The 17,057-nt window shown below is 38.7% G+C and overlaps 1 protein-coding gene across 1 annotated transcript in view; it reads right to left on the reverse strand.

Moving 5' to 3' along the window:
• LOC140168709 (uncharacterized) overlaps window positions 1–17,057 on the reverse strand; it is a 45,178-nt gene that overhangs the window by 1,847 nt on the left and 26,274 nt on the right. The window contains exons 25-32 of the mRNA XM_072192153.1: window positions 16,405–16,515; window positions 14,731–14,914; window positions 13,690–13,841; window positions 12,872–13,035; window positions 11,678–11,878; window positions 9,198–9,357; window positions 2,425–2,556; window positions 331–490 (exon numbers count right to left, since the gene is read on the reverse strand). Coding sequence (XP_072048254.1) covers window positions 331–490; window positions 2,425–2,556; window positions 9,198–9,357; window positions 11,678–11,878; window positions 12,872–13,035; window positions 13,690–13,841; window positions 14,731–14,914; window positions 16,405–16,515 — 1,264 coding nt within the window. The remainder of the gene's footprint in view (window positions 1–330; window positions 491–2,424; window positions 2,557–9,197; window positions 9,358–11,677; window positions 11,879–12,871; window positions 13,036–13,689; window positions 13,842–14,730; window positions 14,915–16,404; window positions 16,516–17,057) is intronic.

The raw sequence follows: 17,057 nt of genomic DNA on the forward strand, positions 1-17,057 counted from the left end.
AAATTGAATGGGGATTATGGGTATTAAGCCCCCGGAATACTGAAAGTAGCGCCCACATTTTATTTAATTACAGGGGCGATTTTTCATTTTTAAAGCAACCCCTGAAATAAAAGTATTTTAACCCCATGAGAACTACCTACCGATTGGCCAAAAAGAAGTTTTCATTTTCAATTGGACCAATCAGCAACATTGTTAGAATAATTTCACCATGCAAAAAAATTGGGGTGAATTATTTGCAAAGCTTCATTCTGATTGGTGATTAAAATACAGATATCATGTAATGACCAATCAGAGGCAATGTTAGATCGGCAGGTGTGGGTTCTTCCTTACCTTGAGCACATTCCTCTGGGATGGATTGCAGCTGATAGGTCAGAGCACTCTGTTTGGCATTGCTGTAGATTTCTTTGGATGGTCCTTGCAGTTCATCTGTGAGCTCACCGTCAAAATGTCCGCATATACCACATACCTGGTCTTGGAATCGACGAGCAACCTGTAAAATGTGTAAATAGAAAAATTACACATAAGTACAGAAATTTAAATAATTACCGTAAAAACTCGATAGTTAGCATAATTATGTGCTTACTATCAAGCACTTTCGAAAACATGAAATTGTACTAAAGTCCGGCACTTTACAAACTGAGCTAATGGGTTGAAACACACATCTGCAGGTTTACTTGTGCATATATAACTATGTGTATCAATGATTTGCTCAAAACCCTTTACACTTTTGTGGATGGGGCTCTTCATATTGTCACAGAGGTATAAGTGCGTTAGTGTTATAGACCTGACGGGGAAGTCCTCTTTTGGTCTATACGCTAGCGCGCTCGCCTCTTAAACCCAGGGTTCGAGTCTCGGCAGGACCGGAAGTGGCTCGAGAGGGGCAGGATATTTCCGGGAGGGGTTTGTGACATAAATGGTGGCAGCGGTGGTCCATGGTGTTTCTTAACACCAGGGGGATCACCCATCGGAAAGGGTTAGGCGTTCACAAAAATGGAGTCCTTCTTCCACTAATATACTGCAAGTGCCAGTTCCGTAAGCAGATGTGTTATAAATAGCTACAAAAATTTGGTAATTATCCATTAATTGCACAAGTAGAAGCATGTATTATTTTACATAAAGTTTATTGTAGTGTAAAGCAGATTTCATGGATGAACAAAATTCCTCTTTAACCCTAACACCCAAAAATCTTACAAAATCTTACGATGAAAAATTCTGCATATGCATGAATCCCAGGGTCTGCGATGACGCAATCAGCCGAAGTGTTATATGAGCACGGAATTGCTGCCCGGGCAGCAATAACCCGATGTAGCTACCGGTCCGTGGTCGTTCGGTTGGCATGCGAGGGGTCATAGGTTCGAATCCCGGGGGTGCCAAGTCAAAACTGCGTCCTCCGATTTACTTTTTCGGTTCTTCTTTGACTTCCGATCCCAAAAAGCAGGGTCCAGTGTTAGGGTTAACTAAGATGTATTTTTCCAGATTAGAGCCTATGTTAACCCTAACACCCAAAAATCTTACGATGAAAAATTCTGCGCATGCATGAATCCCAGGGTCTGCGATGACGCAATCAACCGAAGTGTTATATGAGCACGGAATTGCTGGCGGGCAGCAATAACCCGATGTAGCTACCGGTCCGTGGTCGCTCGGTTGGCATGCAAGGGGTCATAGGTTCAATCCCGGGGTGCCAAGTCAAAATTCTTCTTCTCCTTGACTTTTTCGGATCTTCTTTGACTTCCGATCCCAAAAAGCAGGGTCCAGGGTTAACCCAATATTTGTGGAAGAAGGGCCCAACTCCATAGAGTTCGGCCTTTCTTCCATGAAAACCATGATTAAGTGTACGTGGAAGTCTATTTAGAGAGTGGATTTTGGCTTATCTTTCACACACAAGGAAGAACAATCTGCTGGCAATAAAATGCTGGGTCTAACTCGTTTTTGTAAAAAATTGGAGTTGGGCCCTTCTTCCAATCAGGTATTCAATTATATATACTTTAGACCAACAATTTAGCAGTTATGAGGTTCAAAAGTTTCCATAATTCCAGGGTTAAGACCACCCTTTTTTAATAATATCAGTAATTGATTTGTTTTTTTAGATTTTAATCACATTTCCCCAAAGTTGCTTTCTGTTGGAATGTAGAGTAAAGCAACTTACACTAGTAATTTCAAAAAACCAATACAATTTTGCTTGACAGAAAGGCAAAGTCATGTAAATCAAAAGAAACGGAGGGGGGGGTGGGCATTTTTCTTTCCAACAGTTTACCGCCCCCCCAACTTTTGAGGCAAAAACCCCAAAATTACATAAATTTCCACTTTTTGCAGCAATTTTGTGCAACTTTTGACGATTTTCCCCCCCTGAAATTCACTTTGCCCCCCCCCAAATACCCCACGAAAACATTACTGGTGCCGCCACTGACCAGAACAAATACTTACCTCAACCTTGATGTTCTGTCCGCAAGTTGAGACCAGCAATCCAAGTCTGGAGTCGTAGAGTGTCACAGACTTTGATGTGCGGACAATCCTCAGATGTCTACGGGATGATGGTTGTACTGTGTCAATCAAATTCTGTAACAAAAATACAGCACTGACTTCAATGAAAATACAATCAAAAATTAGTATTTAGCCCATTGTTGACATAAACACCCTCCTCAGGTGTGAACTTAGGTGCTTAAGGTTAAGGTTATACACAATTTTGCCATTTTCAGAAGCAAAATGGGATGCACATAGCCCCCTTTAAACTTATCTATTTCTGGAAATAAATATCGGAGAGAGAAAACGCAAACTACGCCTAAAAGCTGAAAGTGTAAGGGTCATTATTATGCTTGAATTTTCCACTTGGCTCAAAATGAAATGTACTTTTCAAACATTTCAATTTTTTTTCTATTTTTGAGCATCAAGATTTTTGGGAACACGGCCATAATTTCTCATTGGAAGTGGCGATTTTGTTGGGAACTTCGACGCACACTACAAACAAGTCAGTAAAAGAATGTGCATATTCATTCTTGATATTGGTTGTCTCGATTTTTTATGTAAGCTTAAAATGTTGGCGAATTTGAAGTAAAATGGCCTCCACTTGTATGTCGTTTGTAACCAGTAATAATAATTCCGTGCAAGATTTCATAGACAAAATTCTGACCTACATTATTTCTATAAACCCTCTTCTGCATGCAGGTGCTATTTAAATTTTCATTTCGATAGCAGAAAATTGAGATATTTGTTATTTTTCCGACTCGCTGCTGCCAAATTGTCCAGTTTCGCGATAAAAAGATACAGCAAAATCAATTTTTTTTTCGAACCATTTCACCTCGTTTCGGCTTGTGCTTTGAAGTACAAACTTCAAAATTGATATAGTGATTCTATATTTCAAGCTGCATCATACTGTGTTTTTCTTACCTCTGATTGTCGCTGCTCAAGGCCAAAATTCAAAATTTTTTGGACAGAAGTGACACTCTCATTTTTTTTTTAAACACGTTGTTTATGTACGACATATGTTACTGACGGGCTGTATTTGCTCGTCACAAAGTGGTGTTGCCGAGTTTGGATTTTAAAATATTTAGGTATTTTCTAGCTTAAAATCTAGCGCCAATGCTGCGCTTGCAACAGGTAGATACATGTATTTAGAAATCCATTTAAAGGTCCGTAACCCGATCGACAGCATCATCCCCGATTTTTTTCATTGTTGATGAGGTTTTGGTATCACATAATAGATACTATTTTTCTCATTACTATCCTGAAATTTGACGCTCCAAGTCGATGTATTTCGGAGAAATCATGAAACACAGCGGCTTTTACAGGTATACCAGTTTGTAAACAATGGTAAATACTTTGGATTTCTGGGCCGGGAATTATGAAAGAAATAGCTCGTAATATCAGTCGCCTCAACAGCTACTTTGGTTTCACGTCATACACATTCTATGAAAAAGCGAACCACACTAACTGCTGAGGAGACGCGTCTAGACGGTGTGCCGTATTTAATTATAAAGTTTCCACGATGGAGGCAGCGGGCCGATTAGCTAAGTCGGTTATCGCGCGCTTCATGATTTCTACCCAAGAGGTAACCGGTTCAAAATCCGGTGTCGGAATGTTTTTTGTCCTCTCCATTTTTAACCCAAACTTTTTTTATATTCATTTGAAATGTACATATTGCAAGGGGAAATATATTTTGTTTCCTTTTTTTCTGAAACGGTACGAAAAAAACAAATATTTTTCGTTCAATACGGGCCGGGCATTGATTGTACAGCATGCCAGCATTAAATTCGTCATACGAACGGAAATGGTTGTTGTTGCTTGCCTACCCAGAATGCAATTCACGTATACCAAGGTATTGGATTGCAAATTTGGCTATTTATTCACATTTACGCCGAAAATGCTCTCGCTTTTTTCACAAAGCAGCATAAAGGGGGCGATATTTGATATTATTATGTAATTTTAAAGACAATCCATATCCAAAACCAATAGGGTTACCCCCTTTAAGATATGGGTATCATGGGTATGGAAATTGGGGATCCCAAAAAATTGGCATATGCCTACATATAGGCTATATGCAAAGGGATGGGGCATTTTGGCAGGCCAAGGGGAGGGGGCCACAAAATTTGGCAGTCCAGGGGGTGCGGACAACTTGCGATTTTCGGCTGGCCGAGACGATTTTTAGCGAGTCGCTTCGAAATTTTGGCTTATTGATTGCACAGCCCTTCGAGGAAGCAATTTATGGGCAAGCCGGGGCCGGGGGGGGGAATAAATTTTGGCAGGTCGAAAGGAAGAATGACTTTACCTAGCACACATTAAAGGGGCATTTCGTGATCCACAGCCTCATACAACCCCATAGGCCTACGCCTTTCTCACAAGTTAAGATTTTTATACCAGTCATCCCGCTCTGGCCACATGTTTAGGCATTTTCACGCAGATCAATTCATTAAGCAATGGAAAATATTGCCAAATTTGAATTTCGTTTTAAAAGCCTATTCCCCATTAAAAAAAACCACTAATTTTGGGGGATTAAAAAGTTCTGTAAAATGAAACAAAAGGCTGCCTCAATCCTAATTATTCATTTAATAGGCCAGGCCTTCATTTCTGAAAATAGCGGAGCTCAGTTAGTCACTCTCCTATGTGTAGGCCTACTGAGGAGCTTGACAAGGAGCTCAATTATATAATATCAATATTAAACCATAGGATTTTCAAGAAGTGAGCAGCTCAATAAATGCCATTGGTAAAATTATTGGGCCTACGATTTTTATATTTTATTTGACTGTGATCCGTTTTTCTATAGGCTATATACATGCCTACACTGTATATAGGCCTACCTTTAACATTTCTAAAATTGGCGGAATTGAACAAGCTCTAAATTTCTCATCGTCCAGCATAACCAAGGGCAACGGGTGGGGGTGGGAACGCCCCTAGCTATGGCCATACCTGTAGTGGCGGAACCAGAATTTTTTTCACGGGGCATGGGGCCCGGGGGGAAGTGAATTTGAGACGGGGGCACTTATTGCACTTGAAATTGCCGCAAAAAGTGGAAAATTACAGAATTGTGGGGATTTTGCCTAAAAACTGGATGGGAAAGAAAAAATATTGGGGGAAATATTGCCCCCCCCCCCTAGCGGCGCCACTGCATATCCATCCATGATGCTAGAATGACGGAAGTTCTGGCGCTGAAATTCAATTTCAATATCACAAGTTTTTATCAGGGATTTTACCAAGGGAAGGCGATAGGTGTAGGATTTTGCTGATATACCAGGCAACACGAGAAAGGTGTGGCTAAATAAGGGAGTGTTCATTATAAATATTTTCCATTATCATACTTTTGACGCCGAGAGCATAATTATTTGAAGCGTACATCGTGTCAGTCACATGGTCACATTATTTTCTGTTGAAAGAGAAACGCACATGTCTCTGATTAGCTCGGGGATTAGCTACTGCTGGCCATGCGTGCTGGTCTGTTGTTGTCGAGTGGAAATGGGAAATTTATGAATGAACTTCCGCAACTTTGCAACATCATCACGCAGCGGCGTAGCTGGGATTTTTTCCAGGAGGGGCAAGACTGTAGGCCCTATGGGCGGGGCCCAAATCCACCAAATTTCCCACTGGGGCGGGGCCCAAATAGACAATTTTGCCAGGCTTATCATAATCGTATATGGTAGGCCTATTGAGCTGTATTGCATATCGTTTGGATTCCCCATCTCTCTGCCCCTCCTCTCACCCTCTCCTCTCTTTTTTCCTCTTTCTCTCCCCCCCCCCCCTTTCCCTCTTTTTTTTTCCTTGCACTAGGGGCGGGGGCCCAAATAGGCAATTTTGCAATTGCCCCCCAGGCAGCTACGCTACTGTCATCACGGTAGACATACGCGGTAGGCCTACAAGCAGGGCTGTCAACTCTCACGCATTGCTCACGGTCTCACGCCAAGGTAGTATAATCTCACGCCTAGGTAATAAATCTCACGCAAAAAAGCTGGAAAATGAGTAAAATCTCACGCACGTCATAAATAATTTGTTGCTCCTACCCCCCCTGCTTTTCACATTCCCGAGCGCCGTGGCTCAAATATTAATGGTTCAAAATGAACATTGAGTCGGCAAATCCTGCACGCCTAGCTCTTTATACAGACAAATATAGTAGCCCTATCAAAATGTTGTATTTTTATATTTTCTGGTGGACTCGCGGAGAATATCACGTCATGTAGGTCCCGGCGCTGGGTTGGGGGGGGGGGTCTCAAGGCATTTTGGTAGGCCTACCCATGCTTGATTCCGGGAGGTTTTTTAGCAGGCCCGACCATTTTTTAAAATAAAAACACCTCGGGCGGGTCTCTTCAAAACATTTGTACCAAGGGATCAAAGTCATCCAAATTTGGCCTAATTTGACGCTTTTTTAAGGGCACTTTTGCCAAAATGCGCCCAAAAGTTGGTCTTCGCTGTAAACCCACCCATCAGAGTCGTTGAAAAGGTAGGCCTACCCCAAAACTGTGGCACATCCACGAACCCGAGGGAGAGACCTCCGCGGGTAAAAACACACCTCTAGCGGGACCAGATTTATAATTTAAAATAGGCCTACATTTTGGAAGCCAGTCATCACGACAAAACGGGCCATGGCAGTGTTAATGGTATTAACACTTTGATTTTAGGCTTAAATAACGAGTGTAGGCCTATAAATTGCAAATTTGCACACACCGGGGAACCCTCTCAAGCTGGTTTGGGTAAGGATGTGAGGCTGTGACTCCGAAAAACTACGGTACGATTTTAAACCAAATTTGAAGAAAACAGACCCAAAATTGTATCAACTTTTGGACTGAAAGTTTTCGCAAATTTGTACTTTTTCGAGAAAATTATTGAAAATACCCTTCTTGAACCTAATTTTCATGACACTGAGGGTCAATAAAATCATGGCTAAAAATACAACAGAGTCTAAACTAAATGGCTGAAAATGCACCCCAAATCTGCCGAACATCCCCACGACACATTTCACCTTATAGATTTTGAAAATTGTCGCAATAAAATAGGCCCGAACTTATCCCAAATTATCCCCGAAAAATATTTTTTTTGCAGGTGAGGTTGAGTCTTATTATTTTTATTCTCAGAGAGGATAGGGGTTGATATTTTTAGCAGGGTACAATTTGTCTTGTTTTTTGACGTTGAAGTTCCAGATTCTTTTTTTTATATGTTATTATTCATTTATTTATATAGATACCCCGGGATTTATACCCTGTACGTGGGGAAAAGTACACACGGCAGCTACAGAGAAACCACGAAAACCTCCTGTGAAGTGCATGAAAATGCCCGAAAATGTGCCAACCAAACACCTTAACAGGAAGATAAAATAAAAAACAAAACCAAAACCCAATTCTTTGTCCCCACTAAAGTATATTATGAACACTCCCTTATGAAGTCTGCCCTCTTCCGGCTATTCTGGTAGTAGGCGTTGACAATTACCTTCATATTTTTGAAGCATGTTTGAACCCGATTTGTTCTCTATTCACATTTTTAACGTTGCAAGTAACATTTCAAGACCTCTATTTGTGACAGGTATTTAATTATCTTGCTAGAGATGTGCCTAAAGTTGAAATTCAATATTTCGGATCGCAAAGATCGAGAGATATAAAGTTTAACACCATGGATCATATGGGTGTCTTATATGAACGATTACGATAACTAGGCAAAAATGGCTGGGATACAGGTTGTGTAAATACTACATGAATATTCATGAACTATACAGATTCCATTCTTCTCTAATAATAAAGATGTCAATCACTCTCCTAGACGACAGTTGCTTGGCGCTTGTAAACAAATCGAATAATAGTGCTTGATAACAGCTGAAAAAATAGGCTAAAACACATTTTCACACAATTTTTTCCGGATTTTTTATTTCACATGATAAGTAGACATATTTTCTTACGTATAAGGTAATAATATATTTTTTCTGGAGGTAAAGCCCTTCAACACTTTGTTTAACCTTAATACACCAATCGCCTTCTCAGCAGGCTGGGTTTTGTGTCTGTAAGCGCATGAAATAATACCGCTACAATCATCTTTCCTTGCATAGCAGTCTAATCATCGCGCGGGTCCCGCTCGCAAACTACAATTTAAGCAATATTAATGTTGAATATATTTACCTAGTATATCATAGGGATGGGTTATTCTGTTTATTTTCCTACACGTTTAACGCATCAGTGATGCGTGTGTTTAACATATTAACACGCATTGATCCAGCCCCGTCTGGCGGCAAGATTTCATGAATATACGATAGGTGCACCTCACAAAAATGGAATTTCTAACAGAATATGTTAGTACCAATGGCGCCGTACATAAGGTAAAATTCGCGTAGTCAACGGCCTAAACATGTCAGAAACTATGCATTATTTCGACGTATTAGTGTTAAATAATGAATGTTTTGAGCAAATTTCATGTAAATTATTAAGGTCGTCTTCAGATTTTGATAATTTCAACTGCTGATTTAAAAATGGAAAATTGAAGGTTGAAAATGACTTGCGTGTTACATATTTACCACAATTGCTAAACGTTTAACGGATCATGCGTATGTTTAACAGTACATGCGTTTAACGTTCCCATATAATATCACACCCTGCTTTTACCTTTTTCCTGATCTAATGCTGATGTGTACAACAAAAAGATTTCATCAGTATGACCTTGACTCTAATTAACTTTCTAGAAGCTCAAGCCAAAAAAACTAAGCACCCACTAGCCATTCAGACAAATCATCTTACCCCATTTTCATCTCTGAGTTGGTCTAAAGCTCCCATCATCTCCATGATCTCGCGTTGGTCACGTCCCTCAAATGTCATAATCATGACCTCCTTCATTGCCTGCCATGTCTCCTTCTCAGCCCGCTTCATATGAACCTCCTCAGATGTGTAACCTCCCAGGCTGTAAATATCAAAGGTAGTTTACAGGTAAATTAACATAATTGGTGGAACATCTTAAGGGATCTAAAATGAGCGTTTATTGCGTTTCGACAGTATTTTTTGTGGGACATGAGAGCACCTCAGACCTATCGAATTGCATTCTGAATACGAAGCATGTCTTTCTGATATCAAATAATTTTCATTTTTTGAAAGTCACAATATAATACAAATTTTATGACAAATTATAAAAATTTGATATTTTTCAAATTTTTGATATATAACTGTCCTCAAAGTAAATTATATAAATCTAATGACATATTCTTAAAGTGTATTGTAGCAGGAGGAAAAGCCGACGGTCAATTGAAAATTTTGACCTTTCATATTGAAGATATGGATTTTTTTCCCAAAAGACCTAATTTTTTTTTTTGGTGTTTTGGGAAAAAAATCCATATCTTCAATACTGAAAGGTCAAAATTTTCAATTGATCGTCGGCTTTCATCCCACCTACATACACTTTTTAAGTATAAATCATCAGATTTATAAAGTTTACTTCAAGTACTGTTAAATATCAAAATATCAATTTTAATGATTTGCCATAAAATGTGTATTAAATTGCTAATTTCAAAAATCAAAATTATTTGATATCAGAATGACATTCTTCGTATTCAGAATGCAATTCGATATGTCTGATGTGCTCTAATGTCCCACAATAAATACTGTCCAAACGCTCATACCCCAGCCCTTAACATTCTTTAGACTACTAAATTTTAAGATTTTCTCAAATACTGTTAATTTTTGCAGTAATCTGTTATGTATGCTAGTTGGATTCCTTGCATCAATTCCTTTTTGAAAATGTATACTTTTATATACTTCTCATCATTACATTTAGAGATACAATAAAAAACAATACCTAAATTACTGACTCGAGGAAGGTATACAGACTATAGATACCGGGGGGGGGGGGTCACTCTCATGTAAAGGTGGCACAGGTATGTGCGCCGGTCAAGGGTCTCCATTTCAGGCTCTCTGGCAGTTCCTTTTAAAGACCCACATTTGAATCATGCTCCAGTTCTTTGAGCCTCAAACTTCGACAATTGTTGCTCTTTCGCTCAAATTTGGAATTTTTAGGCCCACAAGCTATTGGCCCAATTTCAGTTCAATATACTCCACAGTTCATCAATCCCCTATTTTCATTTTGTTTTTCATTTCCTTTCATATTTATTCAAAATAACATTGTGGCAAATGGCCAAATTGTGTTACTTTTTACAATCTTAAAACATCAAAATTATTTACTATTATTACACATAAAAGTTATTAAAATACAATATTACAAGAAATAAGCATAAGAAAAACATAAAATATTATATGGCACATAATTATAAAAGCTTATCTCCACACTCATCCCATCACACCACACTCACACACACCCCCACTCGACTCCTAAGCACACCTCTTACTTCCAAACACAGTGACCCCAAATAATATGCGCCACACACCAAATCAAATAATCATCAAAGCATAAGAGAAACACAAATATTATATTGCACACACAGCACACATTTGCACACATATTTTGCCCCAGAATCAGTTCTTAATTCCCAAAGTGTGGCGCTCTGCGCCGCACACCCCTTCCAAAATGTAAATTGAGTGCCCCCCCCGGGCTTAGATAATGTCATGGTTCATGACGAAATTTCAGCAATAGTAATAGTAATACAAAGACTGCCCTCAGTCGGTCAACGCTCATGTTAAAGACTGAGAAACTTATGTGTTAAAAAAGACTTCCATAGAATCTTGGGAACTAAGACTGCGCAGTTGTGTCCAAATTTTAACTGTGTTTGTTTTTGATAACACATGTTTAGAACACCGGAGCCTGTCACAAAAGTGCGGTAAGGCACAGGTGCTGATAGTAATTTGTGCTGTGGCGCACAACCAAAGTCACCCAAGAATATTTTCATGTCGGACATATGGTGTGCTAGTGAAACTGAGAACTTAAAAAGGAATAAACGTTGACCAGGTCAACTTTAAGAAAGTCAGGAATGTCTGTGGTAAAGTTGTAGCAATATACCTACCACATAGCAAGAAATCTCAAACTCAGATAATATCCCATCATGCATGCACTAGGACTTTACACATATTCTGCATAAATATAAGTTTACACCACCTGCTCTTGAAGGTCACCTCAGAATCAATTTGCATTGTGGGATATGGTGCAATAAAATCTGTGTCTTGTGGGTGAATGTCACTAATCTCTCCTCATAAAAATAATGTTACTGGATTAAATGGACTTAAACATGCTACATTTCCAGATGTGTTGGTTCCTCTTTAAGTGACCATTGACCTACCTCAATGAGACAGACCCCAGACTGAGAGATGCAGAGTTTACCCCATGGCTGGCGCTGTGGGATAATGGACGAGGTGTGGTCTTGCCTGGTGGTAGAGGAGTCTGGTGGCGGGATTTGTGTTCAAAGATATGCTTGACTTCAGATGAGGTGATGCCATCTGCTTCAATGTCAGGCGTGATGACGTCTAGCAGAGTACGCCTCCTGTGGGGTTATCAAAAAATGGTTGAAAGTAACATTATTATCACTAATAATGTCATAATAATACATACATCCTGATGTCTTTCTCTTTCTTTCTCCCTTTTTAGTTCTGACTTCATAAAAACGAAGATAACTCGCACTGGCTTTACGTGCATAGTAGTTTTATCTATGCACGATCCTGGAACCTAGAATTGATTGCAGATATCAGAACCGGGGATGGTCCCCCTTCTCTTTTCGAATAGCTCTGACACTTTAACGTGCACAGGGTTTGACTCTTCCTGTACACGGGACCAACGGCTTTATGCGACTTCCGAATCACAGACGCCGCATACACTACCTATATCTGCACGCATAAAGCAGTGTATGGGGCGAGAAGAAATTCTACAATTAAATTCTGTGATGAAACTGGACTTAATTGTTGGATTTCTGACCATATAGGAACTTTTTGGGAGGGAAGAGAATTTTCACCTAAGGCAAGCCCAAGGCTCGAACCCTCGCCGATCGTATCTCCCAGCCGACAGCGCAACGCCTTAACCGCTCAGCCATCTCGCAACTCCTGATGTCAAGCACATCAGGAATTGCAAAAAGTTTGTATTGGGATTTTAGATCAAAGAAATTAGATTTATCATTGTAGTTGATTCATCTTGCATTGAAAATTGGGCTGTTCCACTTAAAAAAACTACAATACCCCTGTGGTAGATTTGGGGAATATCTGCCACAGGGGGAGTATGAATTAATTTCATATACCCTCTGAGAAAGATTCAACTTGAATCTTCCCCTAAGGAAGCCTACTGAAAATTCAGTAGGCTTAGCCAAAATAATTAACTCGCATCAATTTTCTTCATGAGAGACACTGTATATGCTTCACTGCAAAAATGTTTTTTAAACTCAAATTTGTAACCTGTCAGATATATGATGGGTTACAAATTTATAAGGTTAAAAGGGAAAAGGTCAGGGGTTAATAGGGGAAAGGTCAGGGGTTACAATCATACTTACTCGCAAGCTCTAATGTTCTTCTTCTCTATTGATCCATCCTCTCTCATGACAAGTTCATCCCCGGGCTGCATTTGTTGGTTAACACCATCAATAATGACTTTAAGGCCGTCAACACTGTCATACTTCAATTCGATCACATGGCCTGCTTCGTGCACGATCACATCCTAAAGGTCAAATGTAAAGACTTAAAACTAAGTTGATCCATTGTCCTATTTCATACACCCCCTATGGAAGACATGGCCTTAATCGTTTACACAGGGAGTGTGAATTTCAAATGGGGTTACCTAAATGGGCAACTCCATTTGAAAACTAATCAAAACATAAGAAAATATTGTAAAAGCCATACATATACAAACTTGTGCCTTAGGAGACAAAACATGATAAAGTTAATCTGTTCTTTTCATTCTTGATTGTTAACCTTTGGAACATTTTACATGCATGATGCTTATCTCAATGCCTTCTCGAGCTAACGATTTGTGGGTCAGCATATATATTGAATAAAATTGAATTACTTCACTGAAATTTCAGTGATTCAAGACAAGTGGCTCATTATATATGTTAAGAAATGAGGTACATTCTAGCGGTACATCTTTTCTTACCATCAAATAATGTACCACTTGTCTTGAGTCACTGAAATTTCAGTGTAGTAACTGGATTCCTTGCCCCTATAATATACATAACCTTTGTTACCAGTGTGTATTATTTTTTGAGAAAAATGCAAAAAAGCCAAAAATTTATCAAGGGGTGTAGTATCACCTTAACTGTACAATTAATAATGAAACTAGGTTTATTCTAATTGGTTTTTTTTTAATATTCACCTTGCCAAGTCCATTATTGCGACCAAGTACAAGGAATTGTTCAGCTGGTGAGCAGTCTTTGGCAAGAATATGATGGCATTTGCTAAGCTGATAATCGTAGGTAACATTATCAAAAGTGATGACTTTGTTCAAGCTGGTGATCTTGCAACGTGCTGTAAAAGACAACAATAGTTATTATCATTTACAATTGACCTGCAATTTAACTACTCCACTTTAGTAATAAACTTGCACCACTTCCAAAACTTACTGAATTGAGTGGTAGGTAATTATCACAGCAAAAACGAAGTTTGGAAAAGAGAATATAAAATAAGCTCCATTGTCTGTGTGTGGGGGTGTGTGTGGGGTGTGTGTGTGGGGGGTGGGGTGGGGTGTATGTGCACAAAATGATAACCTTGATGTTAACCCTTGGCTTCTTTTGTTGACTTCTCCCACATGGATTTTAATAGGAATTGGACATAAGGCCAAATAAAAAAGAAAGTATGTCTCAGACACATTTGGTAAAAAAGCTAAGTGCTATGTGTTTTTTTATTTTTTTTATTTTTATAAGAATATGAGCTTTGCGATATGCGATATTTTTTTATTTTTTTTTTACATTTCAAGGCACAATATTTATGTACTTTTTGATATTCAAATACAGAAACAGAGTAATATATATACACAATGAATAGTTTTGTTTGTCTCTTTTACAATCATGACGAAATATGTACAAAAACCAACAACCAAACAGACAAATTGGATCGCTATACGATACTGAAATAATGAACATAGGGGGAAAAAAATTACGGCCAACGCGTAGCGCTAAGCGCTAAATTGGATTTCACATAGCAATGCGTGTTGGTGTCTGAGACATACATTCTTTTTTTCATGGCCTAATGCCTTTTAGGTACATTAACATGTGTGATGTCTGCAAGTGTGAGGCCATCTAGGGGTCACTTGAGGTCATTTTGCAAATATGTTAATTTGTTTTTAATGAGAGTAAACATCATTATTTTATTTAGGAATTGAACTAAAAGAATGGAAAATCTGATAATTTTTGCTTACGTTTGGCCTGAGTTAAGACTTCATCTAGGATAAGCTTAGACGTAGGAGCCATAATAGAGTGGAATGGTGGCAGTTTCAATGTTTCGTCAAGCTTAGATGTTTGAACCTTGATGTTCTTCAACGGTGCCTTGACGGAAATGTTGTACTTTTGACGGCTCCTGTCTTGGTCAATGGAGATTGCAATCTGTAGGGATTAGACGGAAAATTGAATCAAGATTGAAATAAGGGGAAAAAGAAATATATGAGTAATTATAGGGTAGATACAAGGGACAATGACTGTTTTTTGTTCCCCATTATGTTTCACTACCTGAAGATAATTTATCAAAAATTGAATTCCCTGAGATCACAAGGATGTCATTATAGCTAGAGTCTACAGTATATAACACAAATGGGTCAATGATTTACATAAAAAATTTAACTCCCAGGAAGTGAGTTTTGCCTGAGGCAATTTGCGGTTAAATGTTGATCCCTCACTGCAAGAGTTATTACCGTCGATTTGGTTGAAAAAGGAGGTGAGACATGATCAAATTTCTCCAGGTAACAAAACGTAATACATAAAAAGAACTTGGCTGATGACATCAAATATTAGTCTTACAGATCCCATACAATTCCATGTGATGTTGAATTTGTAGGAGCTTTCTATGAAACTTTCTAACACACACACACATACACCCCACACATCTACACACATGATTGACTGCTGACATATAGCTGTTTTCTATGTCGAAACTGTTGACTTTTCATAATACCCCAAGAAAAGACCTATATAGCATCAAATGCATTATTACAAAGCAACCCCATGAGAACTACCTGCCGATTGGCCAAAATGAATAGTGTGTCCAATTTTGAGCCAATCAAGGAGGGTATTAATATAAGATCATCTGTAAATGCAAGTATGACCATAGTTGAAAGCCTAGTCATAACTGCTAATTCTCGCGATTCATAATACGGTGCGCCGCCAGCGTTTGCTCTTGTCAGTCCAATTTTTGACCTCTGTGGTCAATATAGCCGTTCTAGCCAACATTGGATTTTCAATGATAATAATGATGTTTAAATCAGGTCCATGAAGGATTTTGTCAGTGTAATCAATAGATAGCAAATGGATCTACTATAATTGTATATTACTATTTTAATGTACTTTCACAAGTAACATTATTATATGCCATTTAAACACACAATCAACGTAATGTTCCTGTTGTATTTGTATTATGCTGGCTTTGGATGTCAACTTTTTCCCATGATGCACGGCGTATTTTGGCATCTCCCCAGCAACCGCTGGAGGCACATCGTATTGTGAATCGACCGAATTGAAATGAGCATTTCAAGTTATCAACCAATCAGAAATGGTGTTAGATGACTAGTAGTGTCAAGGGGGTTAAAAACTAACCCATCGCAAGTGTATAAGTTGTGAAAACACTGGTGAGGGTTCACATTTCTGAATTTGGTAGCAAAAACCAATGCACAAAAACACAACAACTCACCCCTTTAATATTGTATACAATACACACACACCAACAAATATGCATACATAGTAGGCCTAATACAGACTCTTCATGAAAAGCGGAGTTTTGTATCCTTTTTTGTTTACTATCTCTCACTTTTTTACATGCATAGCATAGTACACACACCCACAACATTAAAAACACTCTTAATGAAAAGCTATGTTTTTCTTACCCTGTTTTGGTCATTGATGGCATTCTGTTGCGTGACAATACCAAGTCTGTCTGCTATTCTTAGGAGGAAGTTGCCACTAAGTGATTTCAGGTCTCTTAAATACCTGCCGACCTGTAGAGAGAGAGAGTAATTGCATTTTACGAGTTGGAGTTGGAGTTAGAGTTAGAGTTGGAGTTAGAGTTACATTTAGAGTTCGACTTAGAGTTGGAGTTACAAGTTGGCGTTAGAGTTGCAATTTAGAGTTCGATTTAGAGTTACAAGTTGGAGTTTTACAGTTAGAGTTTCATCAAAGAATAAAGGGCCTACTTTGATGTCAGACAGAACCAAAGATCATACGGGTCAACTCTTAACTCGAAATCATAAAAAGTAAACACTCGTAGAGAGACAAGTAATGCAAACAATGGGTTATTCCATTTAAAATCCACACTAATAATAATTAATAATTAAAATCATTAGGTAAGCTTAAAACTCACGCTGAAATGACAAACTACAAACTTAGGAACGATGACAATTTTTTGCCAATTACCGACACCATTAGTGTGCACCTTGGTAAGCTTACTACGCAAGATAGCATGGAAATATCAGCATTTTTTAAACATCTTGATTGAAAGAAGTGGTGGGGGCGTTTAATTGAAATGGGGTGACTATTCGAG

This window comes from Amphiura filiformis, chromosome 1 (genome assembly GCF_039555335.1).
Source record: "Amphiura filiformis chromosome 1, Afil_fr2py, whole genome shotgun sequence".
NCBI classification, from domain to species: domain Eukaryota; kingdom Metazoa; phylum Echinodermata; class Ophiuroidea; order Amphilepidida; family Amphiuridae; genus Amphiura; species Amphiura filiformis.